The sequence below is a fragment of the Coregonus clupeaformis genome, unplaced genomic scaffold (assembly GCF_020615455.1).
Source record: "Coregonus clupeaformis isolate EN_2021a unplaced genomic scaffold, ASM2061545v1 scaf2604, whole genome shotgun sequence".
In the NCBI taxonomy this organism is placed as follows: domain Eukaryota; kingdom Metazoa; phylum Chordata; class Actinopteri; order Salmoniformes; family Salmonidae; genus Coregonus; species Coregonus clupeaformis.
Window position 1 is genome coordinate 7,469 of NW_025536058.1, and position 25,924 is coordinate 33,392.

A 25,924-nucleotide genomic window follows, 5' to 3' on the forward strand; every position below is an offset into this window, starting at 1 on the left:
AATAACCTACAACACAAAGCCAAATCTACACTGGAGTTTCTTACCAAGAAGACAGTGAATGTTCCTGAGTGGCCGAGTTACAGTTTTGACTTAAATCTGCTTGAAAACCTATGGCAAGGAACGGTGTTTCCTCCAACACATTGGTGCGGCTGGCTTCCGGGTTAAGTGGGCGGGTGTTAAGGAGCGCGGTTTGGTGGGTCACGTTTGGAGGACACATTACCTCGACCGTCAGCCTCTCCCGAGCCCGTTGGGGAGTTGCAGCAATGAGACAAGATTGTAATTGGATTGCAATTGGATATCACGAAATTGGGGAGAAAAAGGGGGTAATTTTTTTAACAAATAAAATAAGAAATATGGCAAGACTTAAATGGTTGTCTAGCAATGATCAACAATCAATTTGACAGATCTTGAAGATTTTTTAAAATAATAATGTGCAAATATCGTACAATCGAGGTGTGCAAAGCTCTTAGAGGCTTACCTAGAAAGACTCACACCTGTAATTGCTGCCAAAGGTGATTATAACATGTATTGACTCAGGGGTGTGAATACTTATGCAAATTAGATATTTCTGTATGTTGTGTAGATGGGTGAGAAAAATCTATTTAATCCATTTTGAATTCAGGCTGTAACACAACAAAATGTGGATTAAGTCAAGGGGTATGAATACATTCTGAAGGCACTGTATCTGCACATATGTGACGTAGTACGCAATTCTCGGGGAACACTTTTGGCTCGTGAGTGCTACTTTCAGAACTACTGGCAAAAAAGTATACAAAAGTACAGAAGAATCTCTTTAATGTTTAACTATTTTTTTCTCTGAAAAAATATATTATTTTATCAATTAAATAATGTTGCCTATTGCATTTACAACACAACAGTACAACAACAAATCAAAATACCCCAAAAATAACTTGAAACATATGTTTTAAATGCAATATATTTTTATTACTATTCTAAAGAAATTAAATTACAAACAGAAAATGGAAGTCTTCAAAGGTGGCAGTCTCCATGTGATCTCATTTGGAGATGTAATATCTGCAGCTTTTATTCAATATCACTTGGTTTAAGAAGTAGTCCTCAGTCTTAATTGACGCAAACCTCAGTGAGCCCAGACTGTGTGTAGCAGGGCTTCTCGGTTGCCTCGTAGTTGGATGCCTCAGCATTGTCAGATACAACTTTGGCTAGCTTGGTGTCGAATGGGTTCAATGCCACCTGGATGGCAGGCTCAGAGTCAGGCACAAGGAAGTTATCTGGGATGCTAGGCAGAGGCGGCTCACACTCTCTCAGGCTGACAGCACTCTTTCCAGGTCTCTTTTCCGACTCAGATTTGTCCTTAGTGGAGATGAACTCCTTTGACTTCTGCAACTCTTTTGCAGAATCGTCAGAAAATGGGGGCACACTGTGGTGTGGATGATGCTTGTTTCAAACCAAACCGTGAAGAGATGCTCTCCCGAACTCTGGATGCCAGTGTCTGTGGTTCATCGGTGGCTGGTTCCCTTTTCTTCAACCTGGCAGTGGCAATAGCATCAGATCGCCTTCTAGCCTCCTTGGAGATTCTCACAGCATCATAGAGAACCACTATTACGATGAAGCCATAGAAAACGAGCCCCAAAATCAGGTTCACCTTCACAAGTGGCTCGGAGTAAGAAGGGTCAGTCAATATGTTGACTCTGGGTTTGATCTTCATGGTGCTCTTCTGAGCTTTTGGAGCTGGAGCCTGAAGATTTTCTTTGAAGACGTTGTTGTCACCTTGCAATGCTTTTTGCTTGTAAGCCTGTAGATAAGGAATACGTTTCTCCACAATCATCTGTGGGACTTTAGCTTTACCTGGGAAAGTATCATCTTTCATCCTCTGAAGTTGTTCCAGCATCTGGTCCACTTGCGCCATTTTGGTCAATTTTGCAACATTGGGGATGTCCTGAACAGGGTGGTCCTTCACTGGCATCAAAGGCCTGTGCTCTGGAACAGAAATCAGGGGCTCTACAAGCTCCGAGGGCTCTTTAGAATTTTTTGAGGAATATCCTTTGTCAACTGGCCCACGTTACCTGGAGAAGAATCGTCTTTCACCCGTAAACTCTCAAGTTGTTCCAGCAATGACTTAAAATGGGTCTCTTTTGTAGCATCAGGGTTGTTCTGAACAGAGTGGTCCTTCACTGGCATCAACGGCTTGTGCTCTGGAACAGAAATCAGGGGCTCTACAAAGTCCGGGGTCTTTGACATTTTTGAGGAATATCCTTTTGTCAACTGGCCCACATTACCTGGAGAAGAATAGTCTTTCACCCGTAAACTATCAACTTGTTCTTTTGTAGCATCAGGGTTGTTCAGAATAGGGGTGGTCCTTCACTGGCATCAAAGTCTTGTGCTCTGAAGACACCAACACATTTGCAGCAACAGGCGAAAGGAGACAGAAAATAACAGCCAACAATAACATCTTCATGTTGCACAGCCCACCCTTCTGGGAGAGCTGTGCCATTTTGATTAAAGAAATCGTCTTTCAAAAGTAGGCAGTACAAATTACAAGTCAAACTACTAGTTGGCTAGCTGTGCTTTGTAAAAGTGAATTGGGTTTACTGTTCACTGTCAAACATACACAAGATATGTACCCAACATGATGTAATAGAATAATCTGATTATAACATCACGTGTTCCAGAATGTTGTAACCTGCTCCTCATTGTATTCATTAATTCAGATAATTCATTAATTCATCTATTTGGATACATTTGGCAATTAGTTTGACGTGCAGTCCCTGTCCCTAAACTGCTTTCTCCTACGACTTTGGCAAATGCCCCGTGACCTACAGCTCCTCATATACTACCAGGTCATGGTAGTATCTACACTGGTGCTGGTGCTTGCGATGACCCAGCTAATTATGAGCTTTCTGACCCAGGGAGTGAGACACTTTTTGACCTTCCTCATGGCCCGCACTGCCCCCCTGGAAACCAAATGTTTAAAGACATGGTACTTTGGTGACTAAGAAAGTATTTTTAAACCTCTCACTTTGGGCTGGATGCCTCAATGTCTAGTTCAGGGGTGTCAAACTCGTTTTAGCTCAGGGGCCACATGGAGGAAAATCTATTCCCAAGTGGGCCGGACCGGAAAGATCATGGTATATATAACTTAAAAACAACAACTTCAGATTGTTTTCTTTGTTTTAATACGATCAACATACAACATAAAGCTGGAGCCTGAGGACAGTGTCCAAAAGCACAACATCACTATTAATCATAAAAACACCTCAAGTTATTTGAAAGTTCTGAGGACAAAGAACACACAAACACACAATGCCTCAGTGATTCACAGAAGTATATCACAGATCACAGAACTATATCAGGGTGTCATTTCTCAGGCAGAAATGTAGATAAAAATAATGAAATCCTGTTCCCCAAACAAGTGCAAGAACCACAGAGTCAAGAATAGGTTAAATATACAAATAAAATAAAAACAATTAAAAACAATAGCACATCAACATAAAAACATATACATAAATCTGAAAGCGTTGCTCAAACTCCCGTAACAGTCCCGTTATTTTATCTTTGAACCGCTTCATGTCTGCCACATGTTGGGTCGCACACACATTTTTCAGACAGGGGAAGTGAGCTGCATCACCACCGGCAAGTTGCGTCTCCCACAATGACAGCTTCAACTTGAAAGAACGTATGCTGTCATAATACCCGCGTGACAACTTTGTTGCGCCCTTGCAGCTGTTTGTTCAAGTTATTCAGGTGCTCTGTAACATCCACCATAAATGCAAGGTCCGGCATCCATTCTGCGGAATGAAATTCTAACACTGGTTTGCCCTTTTCTTCCATGAACTGTTCAATTTCTTCTCGTAAATCAAAGAAATGCCTCAGCACAGCACCGCGGCTTAACCATCTTACCTCAGTGTGGTATGGCAGGCCATAGATGTGGTCTTTCTCTCTGAGAAGGCTGTCAAACTGACGGTGATTCAGGCTTCTGGATCGGATGAAATTAACAGTTTGGATGACCACCTTCATGACGTTATCCATCTTTAATGACTTGCAACACAAAGCCTCCTGGTGCAAAATACAGTGAAAAGTCAAAAATCACGTCCTCCATTTGCAGATTGCACTTTCTCTCTGAACTTTGTCACAACGCCTGCTTTTTTCCCGATCATTGAGGGCGCACCATCTGTAGCCAGGCTGACAGCGCGGGACCAGTCCACTCCGACCCTGTCCAGCGCGCCGACGAAGTGCGGTAAAAATATCAGCTGCTGTCGTTGTATCTGTCATCGGCACCAACTCCACGAACTCCTCGGTGACGGTCAATGTGTCATCAACTCCGCGGATGAAAAAATGGCCAGTTGTGCAACATCTGTAATGTCCGTGCTTTCATCAATTGCAACCGAAAACGCAATAAATGACTTTAATTTTTGCTTCAACTGGCTGTCCAAATCCACTGAAAGATCGGAAATCCTGTCTGCAACTGTGTTTCTTGTCAGGCTGATATTTGCAAAAAGCCTGCCGCTTTCAGGGCACACAATCTTCGCTGCCTTCATCATGCATGTTTTTACAAATTCACCCTCACTAAATGGTTTTGAAGCCACTGCGATTTCATTAGCAATGAGGTAGCTAGCTTTCACTGCAGCGTCACTGATGTCTCGGCTGTGAGTAAACACAGACTGCTGTTTCTTCAGACCCGCCAACAGTTCATTCACCTTCTCTCATCTCCGCTGTCCTTGAAAGTTGTCATATTTGTCGGCATGAAGACTCACATAGTGGCGACGAAGGTTATATTCTTTCAGCACTGCAACATGCTCTGAACACACCAAACATACAGCTTTCCCATTAAATTCCGTGATTAAATAGGATGACCATTTTTCTTGGCACACTCTGCACTCTGTGTCCACTTTTCTCTTTTTTGACAGAGACATATTGGGGCAATGAGGGTGCCAAAGCACATAATGTTAAAAGTAGAAGCCGTAATAAATATCGCGGGCAAAACAAAGTAGCTCATTGGCTGCACGTGCTTGACCTACTTGCTCTGCCCCGGTATAAACAGTTTGCTTGCTTAACACAATTGCGATTGCGCCATCCAGTGGACACAATTGGAACAGCAGTTTATTTTATTGAAAAAAAAAAAAAAAGATCTTTCAAAATCATCTCGCGGGCCGGATTAAACCCGTTTGCGGGCCTGATCCGGCCCGCGGGCCGTACGTTTGACACCCCTGGTTTAGACAGACAAACACACTATCCAGGATACACTTCCACACTCAATCCCCCAGGGGGCAGTAGCAATCTTGTCCAAGTGCTGAGCCTGGTTGATGTGACTCCGTGCAGCCAATGGCTATATCCGCTTTAGGTATAATGCCAGGAGCCACTAGTGGATTTGATAGCTCTAACACAGTTCCACCTCAGACACTGCCAAAACAACCGCTATGCGGATGTTGTCTAAAGCGGATCTGATTGAATAAAGCCCAACGTCTTTAGTTGGGCCTTTTGGTTTGTGTGTATGTATTTATGTTGGTCACCATTTTGACAGAGCTGCACCTGGACCAAGGTAAGGTTGATATCTCCCTGGACCAAGGTAAGGTTGATATCTCCCTGGACCAAGGTGAGTAAGGTTGATATCTCCCTGGACCAAGGTAAGGTTGATATCTCCCTGGACCAAGGTAAGGTTGATGTCTCCCTGGACCAAGGTAAGGTTGATATCTCCCTGGACCAAGGTAAGGTTGCTGTCTCCCTGGACCAAGGTAAGGTTGATATCTCCCCGGACCAAGGTAAGGTTGATATCTCCCTGGACCAAGGTAAGGTTGCTGTCTCCCTGGACCAAGGTAAGGTTGATATCTCCCTGGACCAAGGTAAGGTTGATATCTCCCTGGACCAAGGTAAGGTTGATATCTCCCTGACCAAGGTAAGGTTGATATCTCCCCTGGACCAAGGTAAGGTTGCTGTCTCCCTGGACCAATGTAAGGTTGATATCTCCCTGGACCAAGGTAAGGTTGATATCTCCCTGGACCAAGGTAAGGTTGATATCTCCCTGGACCAAGGTAAGGTTGCGGTCTCCCTGGACCAAGGTAAGGTTGATATCTCCCCCGGACCAAGGTAAGGTTGATATCTCCCTGGACCAAGGTAAGGTTGATGTCTCCCTGGACCAAGGTAAGGTTGATATCTCCCTGGACCAAGGTAAGGTTGCTGTCTCCCTGGACCAAGGTAAGGTTGCTGTCTCCCTGGACCAAGGTAAGGTTGATATCTCCCCGGACACTTGTCCATCCAACACAGTCCTCAAACTCAGATTTCTCACATAAATGCACATGTTCACTCAGGTTATAGACCATGTAACTAGGCCTAGGACCCCTAGACAAAGCGAGTGCAGCAATATCCGTAGGGTAGGTCTGGGTTTCGTAACTATGAGGATGCTTTTCAGTAACATCTTATTTACGTACTGCATTAGCATCGAACAGCTCCCGCGATATGCAACTTTTTAGGGAAGTCAGGAACCAATATACACAATCAGTTAGGAAAGCGAAGGCTAGCTTTTTCAAACAGAAATGTGCATCCTGTAGCACTAACTCCAAAAGGTTTTGGGACACTGTAAAGTCCATGGAAAATAAGAGCACCTCCTCCCAACTGCCCACTGCACTGAGGCTAGGAAACACTGTCACCACCGATAAATCTACAATAATCAAGAATTTCAACAAGCATTTTGCTACGGCTGGCCATGCTTTCCACCTGGCTACCACTACCCCGGCCACCAGCTCTGCACCCTCCGCTGCAACTTGCCCATGCCCCTCCCGCTTCTCTTTCACACAAATTCAGACAGCTGATGTTCTGAAAGAGCTGAAAAATCTGGACCCCTACAAATCAGCTGGGCTAGACTATCTGGACCCTTTCTTTCTAAAATTAGCCGCCGAAATTGTCGCAACCCCTATTACTAGCCTGTTCAACCTCTCTTTCGTAACGTCTGTGATCTCCAGAGATTGGAAAGCTGCCGCGGTCATCCCCCTCTTCAACGGGGGGTGACACTCTAGATCCAAACTGTTAGAGACCTATATCCATCCTGCCCTGCCTTTCGAAAGTATTTGAAAGCCAAGTTAACAAACAGATCAACGACCATTTCGAATCCCACCGTACCTTCTCCGCTATGCAATCCGGTTTCGAGCTGGTCATGGGTGCACCTCAGCCACGCTCAAGGTCCTAAACAATATTATAACCGTGATCGATAAAAGACAGTACTGCGCAGCCGTCTTCATCGACCTGGCCAAGGCTTTCGACTCTGTCAACCACCGCATTCTTATTGGCAGACTAAATAGCCTTGGTTTCTCTAATGACTGCCTCGCCTGGTTCACCAACTACTTCTCAGATAGAGTTCAATGTGTCAAATCGGAGGGCCTGTTGTCTGGATCTCTGGCCATCTCTATGGGGGTGCCACAGGGTTCAATTCTCGGGCCGACTCTATTCTCTGTGCATATCAATGATGTCGCTCTTGCTGCTGGTGACGCTTCGGATCCACCTCTATGCGGACAACACCATTTTTGTATACATCTGGCCCTTCATTGGACATTGTGATAACAAACCTCCAAAACGAGCTTCAATGCCATACAACACTCCTTCCGTAGCCTCCAACTGCTCTTAAACACTAGTAAAACTAAATGCATGCTCTTCAACCGAACTGCTTGCACCCGCCCACACGACTAGAATCACTACTCTCGGCGGGTCCGAACTAGAGTATGTGGACAACTACAAATACCTAGGTGTCTGGTTAGACTGTAAACTCTCCTTCCAGACTACATTAAGCATCTCCAATCAAAAGTTAGATCTAGAATCGGCTTCCTATTTCGCAACAAAGCCTCCTTCACTCATGCTGCCAAACATGCCCTCGTAAAACTGACTATCCTACCGATCCTTGACTACGGCGATGTCATTTACAAAATAGCCTCCAACACTCTACTCAGCAAATTGGATGTAGTCTATCACGGTGCCATCCGTTTTGTCACCAAAGCCCCATATACTACCCACCATTGTGACCTGTACGCTCGTTGGCTGGCCCTCACTACATATTAGTCGCCAAACCCACTGGCTCCAGGTCATCTATAAATCACTGCTAGGCAAATCCCTGTCTTATCTTAGCTCACTGGTCACCATAGCAACACCCACCCGTAGTCTGCGCTCCAGCAGGTATATCTCACTGGTCATCCCCAAAGCCAACACCTCCTTTGGCCGCCATTCCTTCCAGTTCTCTGCTGCCAATGACTGGAACGAACTGCAAAAATCTCTGAAGCTGGAGACTCTTATCTCCTCACTAACTTTAAGCGTCAGTTGTCAGAGCATGTTTACCGATCACTGCACCTGTACACAGCCCATCTGAAATTAGCCCGCCCAACTACCTCATTTCCATATTGTTATTTATTTTGCTCATTTGCACCCCAGTATCTCTATTTGCACATCATCTTTTGCACATCTATCATTCCAATGTTAATACGAAATTGTAACTATTTTGCACTATGGCCTATTTATTGCCTTACCTCCATAACTTACTACATTCGCACACACCGTATATATATATTTTCTGTTGTATTTTTTGACTGTATGTTTTTGTTTACCCCATATATAACTCTGTGTTGTTGTTGTTGTTTTTACCACACTGCTTTGCTTTATCTTGGCCAGGTCGCAGTTGTAAATGAGAACTTGTTCTCAACTGGCTTACCTGGTTAAATAAAGGTTAAATAAAAAATTAAAATAAAAAAAACAATATCTGTAGGGTAGTTCTGGGTTTCGTAACTATGAGGACGCTTTTCAGTAACATCTTATTTCCAACAGGGCTCTACTGCTCTGTGCCTCTACATCCTCTCAGCTGTTAACTGTGTGTACACACGCATCCTGTTGACATCCTGGCACCTCTGGGTGACAGAAGGGACACTCACACACACACACACACACACACACACACACACACACACACTCACTCACCGCAGGTGTTGGGCAAACCCCGACCGAGCTAGCGTCAACGAGAAAATCCCCGGCTGCCGCCGTTACTACGGCAACAGCAAGACTCAGCGGCAGCGAGGCCACAGTGCCATCTCTGCACTCAAACGCGCTCACACACACACACAATATCATGTTTTACCAACGCGCGCACACACACACACAATCATGTTTTACCAACTCGCCCACACACCACCCATCACACATAGATACTGTAGAAAGAGGGGGAAGAGGGAAAAGAAAGAGTGACAGACCACTAGAGAGAGAGTTAGCTGCTTGTGTCGGTTATGTGTGAAAGCCCTGGCATGAATAGGAGAGGTCAGGGGTCAACGAGAGTGTAATTGGTAACAATGGGGGGTAGTGAGGAGAACACTAGTCCACATTTATTCACTGATAGTGTCAGATAAAGGGATGTAAACATGACTGTATTCTCTCTCTGTACTGATCCACTTCAGGCTGCCCCACCACCACCACCACCACCACCACCGCAGGAATAAAAACCTCTAAAGGATCTGACACACCGACACTGCTGATTCTAACCCCTGACTGGCCAATAAATACTATGAGTTTCCCTGCATTTCATATACCGCTGAATTATTACCATTTCAACTGACCTCTAGGCCTGTGTTCCAAATGGCACCCTATTCCCTATATAGTGCACTACTTTAGATCCGAGCCCTATGGGCCCTGGTCAAAGTAGTGACTACACACTGACTATACTAAACATTAGGAACAGCTTCCTGACGTTGATTTGAATTCCCCCCTTTTGCCCTCAGAACAGCCTCAATTCGTCGGGGCATGGACTCTACCAGGTGTCGATTCTGGCCCATGTTGACTCCAATGTTTCCCCCAGTTTTCAAGTTGGCTGGATGTCCTTTGGGTGGTTGACCATTCTTGATACACACGGGAAACTGTTGAGCGTGAAAAACCCGGCAGCCTTGCAGTTCTTGACAAAAACCGGTGCGCCTGGCACCTACTACCATACCCAATTCAAAGGCACTTAAATATTTTGTCTTGCCCATTCACCCTCTGAATGGCACACATACACAATCCATGTCTAAAGGCTTATAAATCCTTCTTTAACCTGCCTCCTCCCCTTCATCTATACTGATTGAAGTGGATTTAACAAATGACATCAATAAGGCATCATAGCTTTGACCTGGATTCACTTGTTCAGTCTGTCATGGAAAAAGCAGGTGTCCTTCAATGTTTTGTCCACTCAGTCTATAGTGAATAGGGCGCCATTTGGGATGCAGATCATGTCTTACAATTCCTCATTAAAAAGAGTGTCGTTAGGAGCCAGACGAGGCAGTTCCTTATGTAAATCCAGGTGCATGGAGGAATAAAAAGAAAATATTAGAAAAGCGTGGAGCGTAAAATATTACTGGTGTGCTGCAATTTCTAATTCAAATACTTTTTTTGCTCAGAACATACCCACAATGCATCTCTTCCTTCCTAGAAGTGTTGGTAAAGCAATTAAAAGGATTCTATGTTCTAGAAGCAAACTGTACAGTTGACCTCCTACATGTTTGCCATGACAACACAACCACAGCTGACCTCTCCCTGCACGTTGGAGTGTTGGGGGCAATACAAGGTTATATGAGGGAAACAAACATCCAGGAGTCTAATTTGTTGTGAAAGGATGATTGATTTTCAGAGCTAATTAAATATTTCTAAGAGAGGGGGCAGAGAGAGAGAGAGAGAGAGGGAGAAAGAGAAAGAGAGAGAGCGCGTGGAGAGAGGGGGAGAGATCCCTGGATGGAGGTGTCTGTACGACAGTCGATAATTTCCACATAGCCACTTTACAACAAGAGTTAAATCAATACGCGAGTGAGTGGATCGGTTGCCAAGGCAACCTGTCCTCTGATTCCACCACTGCAACCGTTTCCACGACGAGAAGACGTGGGAGAGTAGCTAGGAGCCACGTCCCAGTAGTCTAACATGGATCCTCTCCTCCTCTCCCTGATGGATCCTCTCCTCCTCTACCTGATGGATCCTCTCTCTGATGGATCCTCTCCTCCTCTACCTGATTGATCCTCTCCCTGATGGATCCTCTCCTCCTCTACCTGATTGATCCTCTCCCTGATGGATCCTCTCCTCCTCTACCTGATTGAACCTCTACCTGATGGATCCTCTCCTCCCTCTACCTGAAGAATCCTCTACCTGAAGGATCCTCTCCTCCTCTACCTGAAGGATCCTCTCCTCCTCTACCTGAAGGATCCTCTCCTCCTCTACCTGAAGAATCCTCTACCTGAAGGATCCTCTCCTCCTCTACCTGAAGGATCCTCTCCTCCTCTACCTGAAGGATCCTCTCCTCCTCTACCTGAAGGATCCTCTCCTCCTCTACCTGAAGGATCCTCTCCTCCTCTACCTGAAGGATCCTCTACCTGATGGATCCTCTCCTCCTCTACCTGAAGGACCCCCTACCTGAAGGATCCTCTCCTCCTCTACCTGAAGGATCCTCTCCTCCTCTACCTGAAGGATCCTCTCCTCCCCCTACCTGAAGGATCCTCTCCTCCTCTCCCTGAAGGATCCTCTCCTCCTCTACCTGAAGGACCCTCTCCTCCTCTACCTGAAGGATCCTCTCCTCCTCTACCTGAAGGATCCTCTCCTCCCCTACCTGAAGGATCCTCTCCTCCTCTACCTGAAGGATCCTCTCCTCCTCTACCTGAAGGATCCTCTCCTCCTCTACCTGAAGGATCCTCTCCTCCTCTACCTGAAGGATCCTCTCCTCCTCTACCTGAAGGATCCTCTCCTCCTCTACCTTAAGGATCCTCTCCTCCTCTACCTGAAGGATCCTCTCCTCCTCTACCTGAAGGATCCTCTACCTGAAGGATCCTCTCCTCCTCTACCTGTATCAGTCTGTGAAAGAACTGGATGGGTGAAAGTGAAGCCCTGGAGAGAGACAAGGGGGAGGATAGAAAAATAGTGGAGAGGAAGCTACTGTAAACTTGTTGAGAAGCATCCCTGGTAGCACAGAGTTCAGTCCAAACTCCCACAGTCTCTATCCTCACCTCATATCAACATCCAGTACAGTAGATTAATGAGGAGGTTGATAGGAGGCAGTCAGTGAAACAGTGTCCAGTACATAAGACTAATGAGGAGGTTGATAGGAGGCAGTCAGTGAAACAGTGTCCAGTACATAAGACTAATGAGGAGGTTGATAGGAGGCAGTCAGTGAAACAGTGTCCAGTACATAAGACTAATGAGGAGGTTGATAGGAGGCAGTCAGTGAAACAGTGTCCAGTACATAAGACTAATGAGGAGGTTGATAGGAGGCAGTCAGTGAAACAGTGTCCAGTACATAAGACTAATGAGGAGGTTGATAGGAGGCAGTCAGTGAAACAGTGTCCAGTACATAAGACTAATGAGGAGGTTGATAGGAGGCAGTCAGTGAAACAGTGTCCAGTACATAAGACTAATGAGGAGGTTGATAGGAGGCAGTCAGTGAAACAGTGTCCAGTACATAAGACTAATGAGGAGGTTGATAGGAGGCAGTCAGTGAAACAGTGTCCAGTACATAAGACTAATGAGGAGGTTGATAGGAGGCAGTCAGTGAAACAGTGTCCAGTACATAAGACTAATGAGGAGGTTGATAGGAGGCAGTCAGTGAAACAGTGTCCAGTACATAAGACTAATGAGGAGGTTGATAGGAGGCAGTCAGTGAAACAGTGTCCAGTACATAAGACTAATGAGGAGGTTGATAGGAGGCAGTCAGTGAAACAGTGTCCAGTACATAAGACTAATGAGGAGGTTGATAGGAGACAGTCAGTGAAACAGTGTCCAGTACATAAGACTAGAGAGAACAGTCGGTCTGCTGGGAGATGGTAGGTGGTTAGACTCTGCTGCATAACTAAAAACAAATACAAACAGTACTGTACGCTCTCTGAGTAACAGTAGAAGCGGTACCAAGCTGTGTTACAGACAGATACTGTGGACACTAGCGCAGGTTTCTGTTTCCTGGAGAGCTACTGGGTGTGCACTGTGCATGCTTTTGCTCTATCCCAGCAGTAGCTCACTAAGACCAGAGTTGGAGAACCCTACACAAGCTGGTTAGATTGCAGCCTTGTCCTCTGCAGAGTTGATCCGTTTGCGTTGTCTTGCCAACTCCTATGGTCGGTGTCACTGCCAAACTAGCCATGGTAACTACCATAGTTGGCATGACAACACAAACAGATCTGGGATCAGGCTAGCGTCACAATGTGTCAGCGTGTATACAATATGCTTTAGTGCCTTGTTGAAATGCATGGGAGAAAGAAGAAACACTGACCACGTATTTGTAATTAAAACTATATTTTAACAATTATCAATTCTATAATGGTACAATATTGACCGGGAGTCACAGAAGTGGATGAGAGTCATTTGATTGACAGGAAGGAGAAGGCGTTATATTGATCCGGTTCAGCCTATTGGAAGTCTGTACACACAGAGGATGTAGTGGTTACATGGGGTAAAAGGGGAGAGCCGTACAGTCCGTCGGTAGACACACTCCCATCTTGTGCAAAACATTTCTCAAACACTGATAGAAATATATACACACTAGTATCCATGTTGATGTATCAGTGGATGTAGTACAATATTCAAATACAGTTCATCATGGCAGGGCTGCATTCTAAAAAAGGTAGACGACTTCAGTTTTTAAAACAGACGGACTATATAATATTATCACACCATACCCGCTCCTAAAATATTATATGATATAAAAGTTATATCTGTAGAGAAACATCCACACGTTAAGGTAATGTTGTCATATATACTGGGCCACTTCTAAAGAGAGAGAGACTAACTAAATTCAATAGGCACCAACACAAAGAAAATCTGCAACAACAAAAAAAAAATACAATAAAGAGATCTCATAGGGTTGTATTAAAGACCCATATCATGTGTGTTGTTCATATAAAGTATTCTTTCACATAGTTCCTAGTTTACAGTTCACCCAGCTAGCAGCAACAACCAAGTCCCCCCTAAAATATCACCACTGACCATACTAACAAAACAGACCAAAGTAGTGAAGGAAACACATATCCTACATGAACAACACATTTTAAAAGACATACTTCACACTTTTTGTTCTACAAAAACTGACAGAAAGAAATCTGAAGTTTCATACATGCAAAATCCTCATTGAACTCGTTACAAAATGGGTTGTCTAGCATAGTTTGGGGTTTCTCTGCCCTATAAAGTCCTGGTGTCATCTGTTCACATTTCTAAAGAGGCTCGACTCCACGGTCTTATGCACATCACAGTCCTGCAGACTGACTGCCGATTCAAAAGGCTAATGTTCACTGAAACCCTTTCAATCCTTTAAACTTCTGTTATTGAATTCATTTAATTTCATCATTATGGCAACAACATCCAGAGGACATGGGCTTGTCTATCTGAAACAGTTGTCCTGTTGTTGTTGTCGTTGTTCTGTTGTTGTCCTGTTGTTGTTGTTCTGTTGTTGTCCTGTTGTTGTTGTTCTGTTGTTGTCCTGTTGTTGTTGTCGTTGTTCTGTTGTTGTCCTGTTGTTGTCGTTGTTGTTCTGTTGTCGTTGTTGTCCTATTGTTGTTGTTTTTGAAACACTACTAGGATTCCTTAAATAATGTTTTTCCATTTTCATAGTAACATTTAATTAGTGTGTTACTATGGTGATGCATGGTCATCATCCATCTAGTTTTGGCTGGTTCTCCTGAGGCACTTGATGACACCGCCGTGTCATGTATTGGTCGTGTACGTGTCGTGTATGTGCATATTAACTAACGAGTAACAAACTGTCTTCAAACACACCTGAGATCGACATGAAGCAACAATATAATGGACAGTCTTTTAAAAAGTATACATCTTCTATATTTCCCTAATGTCATAAAGAGGCCAGTAGGATAATGTGTGATTATTACTTAACTGTTGCTGTACTGCATTAGTTTCTATAGTTTAAATACATTTAGCCCTTTTTAAACCCTTTCTTCCCTCTTAGTTCAGCCTGTAGAAACAACAGACTCTCTCTCTCTCTCTCTCTCTCTCTCTCTCTCTCTCTCTCTCTCTCTCTCTCTCTCTCTCTCTCTCTCTCTCTCTCTCTCTCTCTCTCTCTCTCTCTCTCTCTCTCTCTCTCTCTCTCTCTCTCTCTCTCTCTCTCTCTCTCTCTCTCTCTCTCTCTCTCTCTCTCTCTCTCTCTCTCTCTCTCTCTCTCTCTCTCTCTCTCTCTCTCTCTCTCTCTCTCTCTCTCTCTCTCTCTCTCTCTCATTGGTTCAGTGTGGTCTCTACTTTGGGGGAGTGGCTCCACAGAGACCTGTCCTGAAGGTATTTATAAACCCTCCATCCCTCTGTCCCCTCCTCCCTCAGTTATCCACCCCTAGTTTGGACAGGCCCTGCCTGAACTCATGCAGCTCGTCGATCTTCCCATCCAGGACATCCATGAACTTCTTCAGCTCTCCCTTCATGTTGCCCTGCTTGGACTGGCTGTCCTCGATGTCAGCCTGAAGACCCTCTATCCTATCCTCCAGGTCCTTGTTCTTCACCTCAGCAGCCTAAAGACATTGGAAATATGAAGTTAGATACTGCCATAGCTTTATAAATAATTATAACTTTGATGTCAACTCCTACAGATAAGAGACAATAACGTATATTAGTCGCTAATTTAGCAAGTATACTACGTTGAGACAGAGAATATGGAGGGGGAGTGGGGGAGGAGAGAGATGGGGGAGGGAGAGAGAAAGGGGGAGGGAGGAAGAGCGGAGGGAGGAAGAGCGGAGGGAGGAAGAGCGGCGGGAGGAAGAGCGGCGGGAGGAAGAGCGGCGGGAGGAAGAGCGGAGGGAGGGGAGAGAGAGAGAGGGGAGAGAGGGAGGGAGGGGAGAGAGGGAGGGGAGGGAGAGGGGAGGGAGGGAGGGAGAGAGGAGAGGGAGGGAGGGGAGGGAGGGGAAGGAGGGGAGAGAGGGGGAGGAGGGAGAAAGAGGGGGAGGAGGGAGGAGAGGGAGGGAGAGAGAGGGGGGAGGAGGGAGGGAGAGAGAGGGGGAGGAGGGAGGAGAGGGAGGGAGAGAGGGAGGGAGGGAGAGGACTAAAATAGGAGGTCTAACCTAGTGCCTGGTGGCATTTCTCAGCTGACTGTTGAAACCTGATCACCATGTGGGAGACCTGCTTTAAATAGAGGGACCACAGACCAGACCCTCCTGCTACTGTCTGGTATAGAGCTACAGTTCATAGAATGGACATCATCCCTTCACACCATGGAGCTGGATTCTCCAGGGCTCAGTGGTGTTCTGAGGTATTCTGCCATTACAACCCCTAGTGAATATTGCTTTGAACAGGAATGTCAGTTCTATTGATTCAATGCCTAATAGCTAGCTGAGGGGTTCTCTGGTCCATTGTGTCTAAAGGGAGAGGAGGTATCTGAGCTAGGCCATACTCTATCTAGCCGGGTCGGACCTGAAGCTGAAGTATTTGAGGCATGTCATTGTTGGTTTTATTCCCCTCCATAGTCGATCTACACGGCACCGCACCGATGACAGCTTGGCTGATGAAATGGGAGATGACCGAGGGAGATGAGTCACTACCGATATACAACATCATTACTGATATAGATTCACTACTCATACAGACCACATCAGAAGCACAAATACACAGCTACTATCCATACAGCATCACTACCGATACACACAGCTTCACATCACATTCAGAAACATGTACTATTACCTTGTCACTACCGATATCCAACATCATTACTGATATAGATTCACTACTCATACAGACCACATCAGAAGCACAAATACACAGCTACTATCCATACAGCATCACTACCGATACACACAGCTTCACATCACATTCAGAAACATGTACTATTACCTTGTCACTACCGATAGGTCTACAGCTCACATCAGAACCACAACTATATGCTCTCCATACAACGTCGCCGCCGATACAGCTTTACCCTATTATACTCTGGTTTGCAGCAGCAGTCTAAACAGAAAAGAGTCTGGTTAGATATATTATATACAGTGCCTTCAGAAAGTATTCAGACCCCTTGACTTTTTCCACATTTTGTTACATTACAGCCTTATTCTAAAATGGATTAAATTGTTTTTTTCCCCCTCATCATTTTTTTGTGTGCTAATTTATAAAAAATAAAAATATCACATTTACATAAATATTCAGACCCTTTACTCAGTACTTTGTTGAAGCACCTTTGCTCAAGTCAGACTCAAGTCTTCTTGGGTATGGCGCTACAAGCTTGGCACACCTGTATTTGGGGAGTTTCTCCCATTCTTCTCTGCAGACCCTCTCAAGCTCTGTCAGGTTGGATGGGGAGCGTTGCTGCACAGCTATTTTCAGGTCTCTCCAGAGATGTTCGATCAGATTCAAGTCCAGGCTCTGGCTGGGCCACTCAAGGACATTCAGAGACTTGTCCCAAAGCCACTCCTGCATTGTGTTGGCTGTGTGTTTAGGGTCGTTGTCCTGTTGGAAGGTGAACCTTTGCCCCAGTCTGAGGTCCTGAGCGCTCTGGAGCAGGTTTTCATCAATGATCTCTCTGTACTTTGCTCCATTCATCTTTGCCTCAATCCTTACTAGTCTCCCAGTCCCTGCCGCTGAAAAACATCCCCACAGCATGATGCTGCCACCACCATGCTTCACCGTAGGGATGGTGCCAGGTTTCCTCCAGACGTGACCCTTGGCATTCAGGCCAAAGAGTTCAATCTTGGTTTCATCAGACCAGAGAATCTTGTTTCTCATGGTCTGAGAGTCTTTAGGTGCCTTTTGGCAAACTCCAAGTGGGCTGGCATGTGCCTTTTACTGAGGAGTGGCTTCCGTCTGGCCACTCTACCATAAAGGCCTAATTGGTGGAGTGCTGCAGAGATGGTTGTCCTTCTGGAAGGTTCTCCCATCTCCACAGAGGAACTCTAGAGCTCTGTCAGAGTGACCATCTGGTTCTTGGTCACCTCCCTGACCAAGGCCCTTCTCCCCTGATTGCTCAGTTTTGCCGGGCGGCCAGCTCTAGGAAGAGTCTTGGTGGTTCCAAACTTCTTCCATTTAAGAATGATGGAGGCCACTGTGTTCCCTCGGGACCTTCAATGCTGCAGAAATGTTTTGGTACCCTTCCTGTGCCTCGACACAATCCTGTCTCGGAGCTCTACGGACAATTCCTTTGACCTCATGGCTTGGTTTTTGCTCTGACATGCACTGTCAACTGTAGGACCTTATATAGACAGGAGTGTGCCTTTCCAAATCATTTCCAATCAATTGAATTTACCACAGGTGGACTCCAATCAAGTTGTAGAAACATCTCAAGGATGATCAATGGAAACAGGATGCACCTGAGCTCAATTTCGAATCTCATAGCAAAGGGTCAGATTTTTAAATTTTTTATACAAATTTCAAAAAACCTGTTTCACTTTGTCATTATGGGGTATTGTGTGTAGATTGCTGAGGATTTTTTATTTATTTAATCCATTTTAGAATAAGGCTGTAACATAACAAAATGTGGAAAAGGTCAAGGGGTCTGAGTAATTTCCGAAGGCACTGTATATTGCTGAAAGGATTCCTCTGTCTACATAGCAGCTAATCATGTTTGTTCTACACCAGGGGGGTCAATCAAGCCCACGTTGGGTCCAATCCTATTATTATTATAATACATTCTATTTTTTTACCCCCCCCCCTTTTCTCCCCAATTTCGAGCTTGTCTCATCGCTGCAAGTCCCCAAGGTCGAGTCATGCATCCTCCAAAACATGACCCGCCAAACCGAGCTTCTTAACACCCACCCGCTTAACCCGGAAGCCAGCCGCACCAATGTGTCGGAGGAAACACCGTTCACCTGACGACCGAGGTCAGCCGCAATGAGCCAAGTAAAGCCACCCCTAACCCGGACGACGCTGGGCCAAACCCTCCCCTAACCCGGACGACGCTGGGCCAAACCCTCCCCTAACCCGGACGACGCTGGGCCAAACCCTCCCCTAACCCGGACGACGCTGGGCCAAACCCTCCCCTAACCCGGACGACGCTGGGCCAAACCCTCCCCTAACCCGGACGACGCTGGGCCAATTGTGTGCCGCCCTACGGGACTCCCGATCATAGCCGGCTGTGATACAGCCCGGGATCAAACCCGGGTCTGTAGTGACGCCTCTAGCACTGCGATGCAGTGCCTTAGACCTCTGCGCCACTCGGGAGGCCCAAACCTTTTTTTATAGGTTTTTGGGTGGGGGGGGTCAAATGAACTCAATATACTTTAAAATGACTAAAACCAAATGTAAACTGTGTGGAAATCATAATGGAGCTACATTAATACCGTTTGTTGACTGTGTAAAGCTCGTTAATAATCACCGAAATTAAAGCTAGACAGTCAGGGAGCATCGGAAATTCCCAAAACGATGGACAGAGGACTATTTTTTGCAGATTGAATTTGACACCTTGTCACGCCCTGGCCTTGAGAGGCCGGTTGTCTTTAGTTGGTTTGGTCAGGGCGTGAGGATCTATGTTAGAATTTCTATGTTTAGGATCTAGATGTGTATTTCTATGTTTGGCCGGGTGTGATTCCCAATCAGAGGCAGCTGTCGCTCGTTGTCTCTGATTGGGGATCATACTTAAGTAGCCTGTTTGCCTACCTTAGTTGTGGGATCTTGTTCCGTGTTTTAGGCTTGTATGTGTTTAGCCGGAGGACTTCACGTTACGTTGTTTCTTGTTTTGTTTATTGAGTTAATAAACATGTACGCTTTTCACGCTGCACCTTGGTCTGACCCGTCTCTCAACGATCGTGACACACCTCTGTTCTATAGAGTATACGTCTCTACCTGAATGTGTATGGCCCTCAAATTCTAAATCTGGCCCTCAAATTCTAAATCTGGCCCTCAAATTCTAGCCCTCAAATTCTAAATCTGGCCCTCAAATTCTAAATCTGGCCCTCAAATTCTAAATCTGGCCCCCCAAGCCAGTTCCATTGCTTTTTTATTTTTCATTGTTCCCCTCTAAATCAGGGACTGATTTAGACCTGGGACACCAGGTGGGTGCAATTAATGATCAGGTAGAACAGAAGTCCAGAAGTAGTCTGGACCTCGTAGGGTAAGATTTGAATCCCCCTGTTCTACACAATATAGTGTATTACTATCTGAACGTGCCATAACGCTTTCCACTGGTTGACAGATCCGTCTCTACCTGAGACCAGCTACCATACCGCAGAGACCAACATGCAGCCATAACGCTTTCCCCTGGTTGACAGATCTGTCTCTACTTGAGACCAGCTACCATACCGCAGAGACCAACATGCAGCCATAACGCTTTCCCCTGGTTGACAGATCCGTCTCTACCTGAGACCAGCTACCACACCGCAGAGACCAACATGCAGCCATAACGCTTTCCCCTGGTTGACAGATCCGTCTCTACCTGAGACCAGCTACCATACCGCAGAGACCAACATGCATATCAAGAGTATCTCTCCTCTCTCAGTTGCACAAGTTTGAGTTCACTTAAGGCAATGGTGTTGGGTTACATTAACCTTTGCTAGAGGCAAGTCTGTTTGATGGCTTTCATGGGTTCTTCAGTCTGAAATTCACTAAATATTCCGTCCCTTCAATCTTGCATGATATCTAAAATGATATTGTATTATGGACACTTACATGTAAAACAGTACTTATGCACTCAGTGATGAAGAATTAGCAATTGAACATCAGTGGTCATAACAAGAACTAGCACTGCCTTGTCCTCTCATGTTACGCTACCTGCATGCTGAGCACGGGTGGAACCTGGCTAACCTCTGTTCAACGCTGATGCTGGCAACCAATGACAAGATACTGGTTGGAGCAGAACCCTAACACTTGGTTCTGGCAGTGAGCTACCCTGACGGAGCAGAACCCTAACACTCGGTTCTGGCAGTGAGCTACCCTGACGGAGAAGAACCCCAACACTCGGTTCTGGCAGTGAGCTACCCTGACGGAGCAGAGCCTTAACGCCTAGACATGCATTGTAATCTTTTCTAATAAATGGTTAAACGTACACATGGCGTTTTCTTTCTGAAGTAAGTAAGCAGCCAGAACGGCTCATAGGGCAGGAGCCCCCTGTACACCCCCTGGACAGTCTATCGCAGAGCTTTACCTTCAATCTATCTCCTTAATGCCAAACGGGTTCTATTTTTACAGTCTTTGGTATGAGTCGGCCGGGGAATCGAACTCCCAACCTTCCAATCTCAGGGAGGACGCTCTAACCACAAAGCCACTGAGTTGGTCTTAGAAATAGATACAAGCTGTTTTTATCTCCGAAACTGACGGATTTCAAGAGACAATGTGAGTGACCCTGGTTTCCAGAACTTTCTCTATTTGAGACCAGCTCCCATACCATAGAGCTCCTTTGTGGTTGTCAGGTTATGAGTGTGATGTATGGTAGGCTTTGACACTGGTCAGACAGACAGATGGTCTGATCTATGGTAGGTTTAAAAACAGACTGGCTTTGATGACAGGTTCGACTAGCCGGGGGGGTCTGATGTATGGCTGGGTTTAACAGCAGTAAGGGTTAGTATATCACTTCAGGGGTGGGTAACCAGGTGGTCCCTGTTGCCAGGTAGAACGGGAGAATGGAGAAGATGTGACGTGTGAATCAATCTAGACTCAGGGTTTCTCACACCAGTCAGTCAGTCATCTAGATACTGTTGGATCTGAGAGCAATGTGTCTCTGTGTACGTCCTTCCAGCCATCAACATGCTGTTGGATCTAAGAGCTGAAACATTATAACCCTGTGTCTCCTCTCCCACCCAGCCATAACCAATATCTGTCAACATGCTGTTGGATCTAAGAGCTGAAACATTATAACCCTGTGTCTCCTCTCCCACCCAGCCATAACCAATATCTGTCAACATGTTGTTGGATCTAAGAGCTGAAACATTATAACCCTGTGTCTCCTCTCCCACCCAGCCATAACCAATATCTGTCAACATGCTGTTGGATCTAAGAGCTGAAACATTATAACCCTGTGTCTCCTCTCCCACCCAGCCATAACCAATATCTGTCAACATGCTGTTGGATATAAGAGCTGAAACATTATAACCCTGTGTCTCCTCTCCCACCCAGCCATAACCAATATCTGTCAACATGTTGTTGGATCTAAGAGCTGAAACATTATAACCCTGTGTCTCCTCTCCCACCCAGCCATAACCAATATCTGTCAACATGTTGTTGGATCTAAGAGCTGAAACATTATAACCCTGTGTCTCCTCTCCCACCCAGCCATAACCAATATCTGTCAACATGTTGTTGGATATCAGCGCTGAAACATTATAACCCTGTGTCTCCTCTCCCACCCAGCCATAACCAATATCTGTCAACATGTTGTTGGATCTAAGAGCTGAAACATTATAACCCTGTGTCTCCTCTCCCACCCAGCCATAACCAATATCTGTCAACATGCTGTTGGATATAAGAGCTGAAACATTATAACCCTGTGTCTCCTCTCCCACCCAGCCATAACCAATATCTGTCAACATGTTGTTGGATCTAAGAGCTGAAACATTATAACCCTGTGTCTCCTCTCCCACCCAGCCATAACCAATATCTGTCAACATGTTGTTGGATCTAAGAGCTGAAACATTATAACCCTGTGTCTCCTCTCCCACCCAGCCATAACCAATATCTGTCAACATGCTGTTGGATCTAAGAGCTGAAACATTATAACCCTGTGTCTCCTCTCCCACCCAGCCATAACCAATATCTGTCAACATGCTGTTGGATCTAAGAGCTGAAACATTATAACCCTGTGTCTCCTCTCCCACCCAAGCATAACCAATATCTGTCAACATGCTGTTGGATCTAAGAGCTGAAACATTATAACCCTGTGTCTCCTCTCCCACCCAGCCATAACCAATATCTGTCAACATGTTGTTGGATATAAGAGCTGAAACATTATAACCCTGTGTCTCCTCTCCCACCCAGCCATAACCAATATCTGTCAACATGTTGTTGGATCTAAGAGCTGAAACATTATAACCCTGTGTCTCCTCTCCCACCAAGCCATAACCAATATCGGTCAACATGCTGTTGGATCTAAGAGCTGAAACATTATAACCCTGTGTCTCCTCTCCCACCCAGCCATAATCAATATCTGTCAACATGTTGTTGGATATCAGCGCTGAAACATTATAACCCTGTGTCTCCTCTCCCACCCAGTCATAACCAATATCTGTCAACATGTTGTTGGATCTAAGAGCTGAAACATTATAACCCTGTGTCTCCTCTCCCACCCAGCCATAACCAATATCTGTCAACATGTTGTTGGATCTAAGAGCTGAAACATTATAACACTGTGTCTCCTCTCCCACCTAGTCATAACCAATATCTGTCAACAGCACACTGACATCTTCAGCTGTTTCTGCTAAGTGGATACATTATATTACATTTGATTACCATATAATCCTGTCTGCGTCCCAAAGGCACCCTTTATAGAGCACTATATAGGAAACAGGGTGCTATTTGGGATGCATCCCGTGTCTTTATGAGAAGACCACTCTTCATATTCAAGAAGAGAGATTTATAATTACAATACTTGCTGTGAATATATAGAACTGTGATTAAAATAGTTCCCATTGTTGAGAATATAACTCTCTACTCTAGTCTATTATCTAGGAGAGAATACCTTTTAATAACAGTGTTGATCATATCAACCTTTTTAAAACGATATACAGTATACTCATCATAGTTATAAATAGCACACTAATGGACCTGTTTTTTAATACATAACCATGTGGAATATAAAACTCAGTAACAATAACTTGTTAGAGACACTCAATGAACACTGTGGGAACAAAAAGAGGTGGTGTGTGTGTTTGTACGTGGTGTGTGTGTGTGTGTGTGTGTGTGTGTGTCTGTGTCTGTGTGTACGTGGTGTGTACGTGGTGTGTGCGAGCGCGTGAGATCATAATGTAATGGAACAATCTGGATCTGCCGCTCCCAGTCCCAGCTTATTGGGTTATGCTTCAGTACCTGTAGTTTCTATGTGATGCTCACACACACTGCCATGAGTTAAGGGGTTAGTGTTTAGGGTGTAGGGGTTAGTGTTTAGGGTGTAGGGGTTAGGGTTCAGTACCTGTAGTTTCTCTGTGATGCTCTCACACTCTGCCATCAGTTGAGGGATGATCTCTGCTTGCTTCCTCAGGTTCTCCAGTTCCTGGAAGGAAACACACATCACATATTAATATCCTCATCAGACCCACTGTCCTTCGCTCCTCATCAGACCTACTGTCCCTCGCTCCTCATCAGACCCACTGTCCCTCGCTCCTCATCAGACCTACTGTCCCTCGCTCCTCATCAGACCTACTGTCCCTCGCTCCTCATCAGACCTACTGTCCCTCGCTCCTCATCAGACCCACTGTCCCTCGCTCCTCATCAGACCTACTGTCCCTCGCTCCTCATCAGACCCACTGTCCCTCGCTCCTCATCAGACCTACTGTCCCTCGCTCCTCATCAGACCTACTGTCCCTCACTCCTCATCAGACCTACTGTCCCTCGCTCCTCATCAGACCTACTGTCCCTCGCTCCTCATCAGACCTACTGTCCCTCGCTCCTCATCAGACCTACTGTCCCTCGCTCCTCATCAGACCCACTGTCCCTCGCTCCTCATCAGACCTACTGTCCCTCGCTCCTCATCAGACTGACTGTTTCTCGGTCCTCATCAGACCTACTGTCCCTCGCTCCTCATCAGACCCACTGTCCCTCGCTCCTCATCAGACCTACTGTCCCTCGCTCCTCATCAGACTGACTGTTTCTCGGTCCTCATCAGACCTACTGTCCCTCGCTCCTCATCAGACTGACTGTTTCTCGGTCCTCATCAGACCTACTGTCCCTCGCTCCTCATCAGACCTACTGTCCCTCGCTCCTCATCAGACCGACTGTTTCTCGGTCCTCATCAGACCCACTGTCCCTCGCTCCTCATCAGACTGACTGTATCTCAGTCCTCATCAGAACTACTGTCCCTCGGTCCTCATCAGACCTACTGTACATCAGTCCTCATCAGACCTACTGTCCCTCGCTCCTCATCAGACCTACTGTCCCTCGCTCCTCATCAGACCTACTGTCCCTCGCTCCTCATCAGACCTACTGTATCTCGGTCCTCATCAGACCTATTGTTTCTCGGTCCTCATCAGACCGACTGTTTCTCGGTCCTCATCAGACCTACTGTATCTCAGTCCTCATCAGACCTATTGTCCCTCGCTCCTCATCAGACCTACTGTATCTCGGTCCTCATCAGACTGACTGTTTCTCGGTCCTCATCAGACCTACTGTATCTCGGTCCTCATCAGACCTATTGTTTCTCGGTCCTCATCCAGGCTCCTTATATCTCCGTGACCCACAGAATCAGCTGTGGAGTTGGCATTTAGAACCCCTCCATAATAAAGAGATAATGATGCACAGCCTAGCATCTGTGTTACCCTGCCTCAGCCCCCCAACCCCTCAACCCCCCCAACACCCCCGCCTCAGCCCCCCAACCCCCCTGCCTCAGCCCCCAACCACTCCACCCCCGCCTCAGCCCCCCAACACTCTCGCCTCAGCCCCCAACCCCCCTGCCTCAGCCCTCCAACCCCCACCCCCCTGCCTCAGCACCCCAACCCCCCTGCCTCAGCCCCCAACCCCTCCACCCCAGCCCCTCCACCCCTATGCCTCAGCACCCCAACCCCCTGCCTCAGCCCCCCAACCCCCTGCCTCAGCCCTCAGCCCCCAACCCCTCCACCCCCCACCTCAGCCCCTCCACCCCCCACCTCAGCCCCCAACCCCTCCACCCCCAACCTCAGCCCCTCCACCCCCTGCCTCAGCCCTCAACCCCTCCACCCCCCACCTCAGCCCCTCCACCCCCACCTCAGCCCCTCCACCCCCTGCCTCAGCCCCCCAACCCCTCCACCCCCACCTCAGCCCCTCCACCCCCCTGCCTCAGCCCCCAGCCCCTCCACCCCTCCACCCCTCTGCCTCAGCCCCCCAGCCCCTCCACCCCCCACCTCAGCCCCTCCACCCCCCACCTCAGCCCCCTCCACCCCCCTGCCTCAGC

At 46.4% G+C, this 25,924-nt stretch overlaps 1 protein-coding gene across 1 annotated transcript in view; it reads right to left on the minus strand.

Annotated features, from left to right (window-relative positions):
• Positions 1-15,102: 15,102 nt before the first annotated feature.
• Positions 15,103-25,924, minus strand: part of LOC121546376 (homer protein homolog 2) — a gene marked incomplete at its 5' end in the record, with an annotated part of 41,920 nt that continues 31,098 nt past the window's right edge. The window contains 2 exons of the mRNA XM_045219667.1: positions 15,103-15,449; positions 23,972-24,052. Coding sequence (XP_045075602.1) covers positions 15,261-15,449; positions 23,972-24,052 — 270 coding nt within the window. The remainder of the gene's footprint in view (positions 15,450-23,971; positions 24,053-25,924) is intronic.